The sequence below is a fragment of the Rhinolophus sinicus genome, chromosome 14 (assembly GCF_057876585.1).
Source record: "Rhinolophus sinicus isolate RSI-liver-muscle chromosome 14, RSI-T2T, whole genome shotgun sequence".
Classification (NCBI taxonomy): Eukaryota; Metazoa; Chordata; class Mammalia; order Chiroptera; family Rhinolophidae; genus Rhinolophus; species Rhinolophus sinicus.
Genome location: NC_142514.1, coordinates 153,179,661 through 153,183,831, shown reverse-complemented (window position 1 = coordinate 153,183,831; position 4,171 = coordinate 153,179,661). Strand labels below are relative to the sequence as shown.

General features: G+C 59.1%; 1 protein-coding gene across 1 annotated transcript; it reads right to left on the bottom strand.

The window, feature by feature from the left end:
- Positions 1-1,238: 1,238 nt before the first annotated feature.
- Positions 1,239-3,797, bottom strand: MYOD1 (myogenic differentiation 1). The gene is made up of 3 exons (XM_019746604.3): positions 2,999-3,797; positions 2,453-2,531; positions 1,239-2,177 (listed from the first exon to the last, which is right to left on the bottom strand). The coding sequence occupies exons 1-3, from the start codon at positions 3,626-3,628 to the stop codon at positions 1,927-1,929; spliced, it is 960 nt and encodes a 319-aa protein (XP_019602163.3). The 5' UTR covers positions 3,629-3,797; the 3' UTR covers positions 1,239-1,926.
- Positions 3,798-4,171: the final 374 nt, after the last annotated feature.

Genomic DNA, 4,171 nt, shown 5'->3' with positions numbered 1-4,171 from the left:
CCTTCCTTCTGGCATCACATCTTGCCTTCCTCAGGGCCCCCCACTTGAGCAGAGCCCTGGAAAGTGGGCTTGCAAGGTTTTCTAGAAAAAAGGGTAAGGGTGGGATGTAGGGAGGTCCTGGTGGCAAGTGTATGTGTTTTGGGGGTGGAGGTGGTGTGGTATGTGAGTGGGGAAGAACTTTTGCCAGGCCATCCTTCCAGGGGACGACAAAGGCCTCTGGGAGGGCAGAGTGCGTGTGTGTGTTCTCTTGTTTCTCAAGACACAGCTCAAGTGGCACCTCTTCCAGGAAGACTTCTGCAGCACCCTGGCTAAATCAATGGCCCCTCCTCTGCTCTCAGTGTTTATATCTTGATGAGAGCATGTATGCAGCCTGTGATGATAACAGATTTGCATGTGGCCCTCTTCTTGCAGGGTCTGGGCTCCTGTTTCTGTGAGATATAGCAGTGCCCAAATGCTGTAAGTGCTGGGTTACTGGCTAAGTAGAAGCGCCTGTACCTGTCTGGCCTTCAAAGCTTTCCCCTTGTGGTTACGCCTATCACTAAAAGCCTGTAAGTACCACACAGCTTACCGCCTCTTCACACTCATTTAGTGTTTCCTTATACCGTGTTCCCCCGAAAATAAGACCTAACCAGAAAATAAGCCCTAGCATGATTTTTCAGGATGACATCCTCTGAACATAATGCGTCTTTTGGAGCAAGAATTAATATAAGACCCGGTCTTATTTTCGGGGAAGCACGGTGATGCTGTGAGCACCCAATCACATCCTCTGTAGCCATGAGGATTCAGAGTGGCACCTGGGGCCATTACTTCCCAGTGAGCCTTCGGGACACCACACCTGGGTTCACTCTGTGTATGGAGGCATGTGATTCTCAACCTTGCATTTTGAAAAATGGGGAGCTTTTGAAAAATACCAATACCTGGCTCTGAGTTTGTGGGGCAGATACCTTAAAGCACAATCTTTGGGGGGGGGGATCAGGCATGGGTCTTTTTGAAAACTATTCAGATCATTCTAATCTGCATCCTGACAGGAGAACCACTGACCTGCGTGTGGTGCTGCTCCTCACCGTCTTAGGAACCTCCCCACATATGGGAGACACATTGCTTCTTTCTCTTGGCCTCAGGCTTCCTCCTTGCAATCCACTTGCCGCCTACAGGGCTACTTGCGGTACTCCTTGTGGATTTTCCATCCCCTCAAAATCCTGCCCCCATCCCTAGGGAAAGCCAGAGCCACCTCGGTATAAATTAGCGTTTTTATTTCCAACACCTGAGCGAGCGCCCGCGGCTCGCCCCGCCTGGTATAAACATACAAAGTGCCTGTCGCACCGCACACCATGCCTCAGAGATAAATACAGCCCTACGGGCTCCTGCTCTGTCAAAGCAACTCTTATTTACAGGAATAGATTACAAAAGTATTACAAAAAAGTGGTCCTGAACAGGGGGAAGGGTGAGAGTGGTTACCGTTACACTTGTTACACTTGGGACTGAGCGCACCCCGCTGGCTGTGGGAAAATGAGGATGTCTTCCGGGCTGGCAAAGGGAGAGGCCACGCCCCCATAAGCGACCTCGGCGTCAAAGGACTGGGCTTAGGTCGGCGCGGTTCCCACCCCCATGGGGGAAAGTGGCGAGGAAGAGGAAGGGCCTGGCCCCTCCAGAGTCAGCTGTGGCCCACTGAGGAACACATAACGGCCATCGCAGCGGGTCTCAGAGAAGGGTGCTGCGTGGAAAAAAAGGACTGTGTCCTTGCCCTGGGGTGCGGGAGGCAGGAGACACATCAGTTCTCCTGCCTATCCTCCCTTGGGAAGGGTCGCTTTAAAAGCTCAGTTGGGGGAGGCATTTAAGCTCAATCTTTTGGGTGCGAGGGACCCTAGGGGCACCATCCCTCGGGCAGGTGGACAGCGACGTCCTCCGACGCGGCCGCCCACACCCTCAGAGCACCTGGTAGATCCGGTTGGGGTTGGCGCCCGCGGGGCACTGAGGAGCGGCGTCGGGGGTAGGGGTGGGGGCGCTGCGATCGCCCTCGCTCGGGGCAGCGGCCTCGTGTGGGCCGGGTGACAACGCCGGCGGCGCGTCCGCCAACAGAAGCGCGGGCGCAGTGGGGCTGTCGGTGGAGATGCGCTCCACGATGCTGGACAGGCAGTCAAGGCTCGATACCGCAGCGTTCTTCCCGGGCCTGGGTTCTGCGCGGGGAAGGGTAGGTTAGTACGTAAGTGTTGAGCCGCGGACAAGTCTCCAACTTGCGGCAGACGGGAAACTGAGGACCTGCCATTGTCTGGGGCTATCCAGAGAGAGTGGGGAGCGAAAAGAGAGGGAGCTGCATGCTTGGTATTTCCTTCCTTGTGCCATCTCCCATGATGTATGTGTGTGGAGGGAGGGGGAGGGATGGGGCAGGGATCCTAGATAAAGGGAAGCTAGGGCAGGTCAAAGGGTAACATGAGGAGGCGCGAATACGCACCGCTGGGCGCCTCGCTGTAGTAGGTGCCGTCGTAGCAGTTCCGCCGCCGGACACCGCTTGGGGGGCCGCTGTAGTCCATCTGCAAACGGCAAGGGCGACTGACTCAGGCCCATGGGACCACGCAAGCCTGGAACATCACTCTCTTTGGCCGCCCCTCCACAACTTCCCAAATCTCACCCTCGAATTTCCTGCCCTGATAGGGGTGGGGGTAAGGGTGGGCAGGAGCTGTCTGCAGTATGCAGGGCCAAATAGAGGGCAGAGTGTCACCTAGGACTACAAATCTTAATTTTGAAAATAAGGACAAGTGTAGAAAAAGCAGATCACGGCGCAGAGGTGTAACAGTGCTCCCCAATCGAGTGGATTGCATCTGTACGATGCGTTCCCAAAACACTAGGCCACCCCAGTGGCAGCTGCCCGGGACAAGGGGTCCACTCCTGTCCAAACCTCTCCCTGGAGGGTCAGTTAGCTCCCCGCCCTCGGAAAGGCTTCCCAGATACTCCCGAGAGCTGCCCCCACTTCTCTTCTAGCCCGGGGTTCCAGCCTTACCATGCCGTCGGAGCAGTTGGAGCGCGGGCTGGACGCGTCCGAGTCGCCGCTGTAGTGCTCACCGCCGCGGCCGGGGGGCAACGGGCCGGGCGCGTAGAAGGCCGCAGCGGCGCCAGGGGGCGCGGCGTCCTGGTCGCGCAGCAGCTCCTGCAGGCCTTCGATATAACGGATTGCGTTGCGCAGGATCTCCACCTTGGGCAGACGCTGGTTAGGATTGCTAGACGTGCAGCGCTTGAGCGTCTCGAAGGCTTCGTTGACTTTGCTCAGGCGGCGCCGCTCGCGCATGGTGGCGGCCTTGCGGCGGTCAGCGTTAGTGGTCTTGCGCTTGCATGCCTTGCAGGCCCACAGTAGACAGCGACCCGCCTGGTGGTGCCCGCTAGGTGCGCGCACATGCTCGTCCTCGCGCGCGCCGGGGGCCGGGTGCACGGCCGCAGGGAAGTGCGATGGTTCCTCTGGCTTTAGGAGGGCGCCCACGTGCACGAGGCGCGGGTCCAGGTCCTCGAAGAAGCGCAGGTCCGGGGAGTCGAAACACGGGTCATCGTAGAAGTCGTCCGTTGTGGCAAAGTTGCAAAGAGAGCCGTCGGGGCCAGTCAAGTCTACGTCGCGGAGTGGCGGCGACAGGAGCTCCATATCCCGGCGGGGAGCAGCGCAGTCCTGGCTTCGCCCAACCCCGGAGGCAGGGGTTGCCCGAAACTTTCTTCGGGTCTCCTGCAGCGCGTTAGCGAAATGCTGGGGGTCTGACCGTCCCCTACCCTACCCCGTCCTGTCCCGCCTGATGGACTCTGCGGAAAGTAGCGGCAGCTCCCTGGGGCTTCTCCACCCCTATTTTCACGCTAGGCGCTGGGGGCGGGAGCGGGCGGCTGGGGGCGGGGGCGCCCGAGGCCAATAGGAACGGGACGGGGAGGAGTTTGGGATCCCCAGGGTGGCCGCAGGGGCTAGAGACTGGCCAGGCCCCTATCCTTAGACGCGCGCGCGCGCGTGGTCCGGCTCCTCCCTAGGCAGGAAGGGAGGCAGAGGCTGGCAGCCCAATGCTGCTACACTTGGCTCCCGGGCACACTCTTCCCAAACCTCTCCAGCACAGGACTCCTCCTATCTCTGCGGAAAACGCTGGCCGCGCGGGCTCTCACTTCCCAGCTGACTTTGGGCCGCTCTGTCCTCTGATTCGCGGGGGAC

What these genes read in the sequence shown, in the direction of transcription:
- MYOD1 (XM_019746604.3), bottom strand. Translation starts at nt 3,628, where the DNA reads ATGGAGCTCCTGTCGCCGCCACTCCGCGACGTAGACTTGACTGGCCCC. An exon ending in CCAACTGCTCCGACGGCATG is followed by an intron (nt 2,532 to 2,998) that starts GTAAGGCTGGAA and finishes TGCCGTTTGCAG; the next exon opens with ATGGACTACAGCGGCCCCCC. An exon ending in CTACAGCGAGGCGCCCAGCG is followed by an intron (nt 2,178 to 2,452) that starts GTGCGTATTCGC and finishes TTCCCCGCGCAG; the next exon opens with AACCCAGGCCCGGGAAGAAC.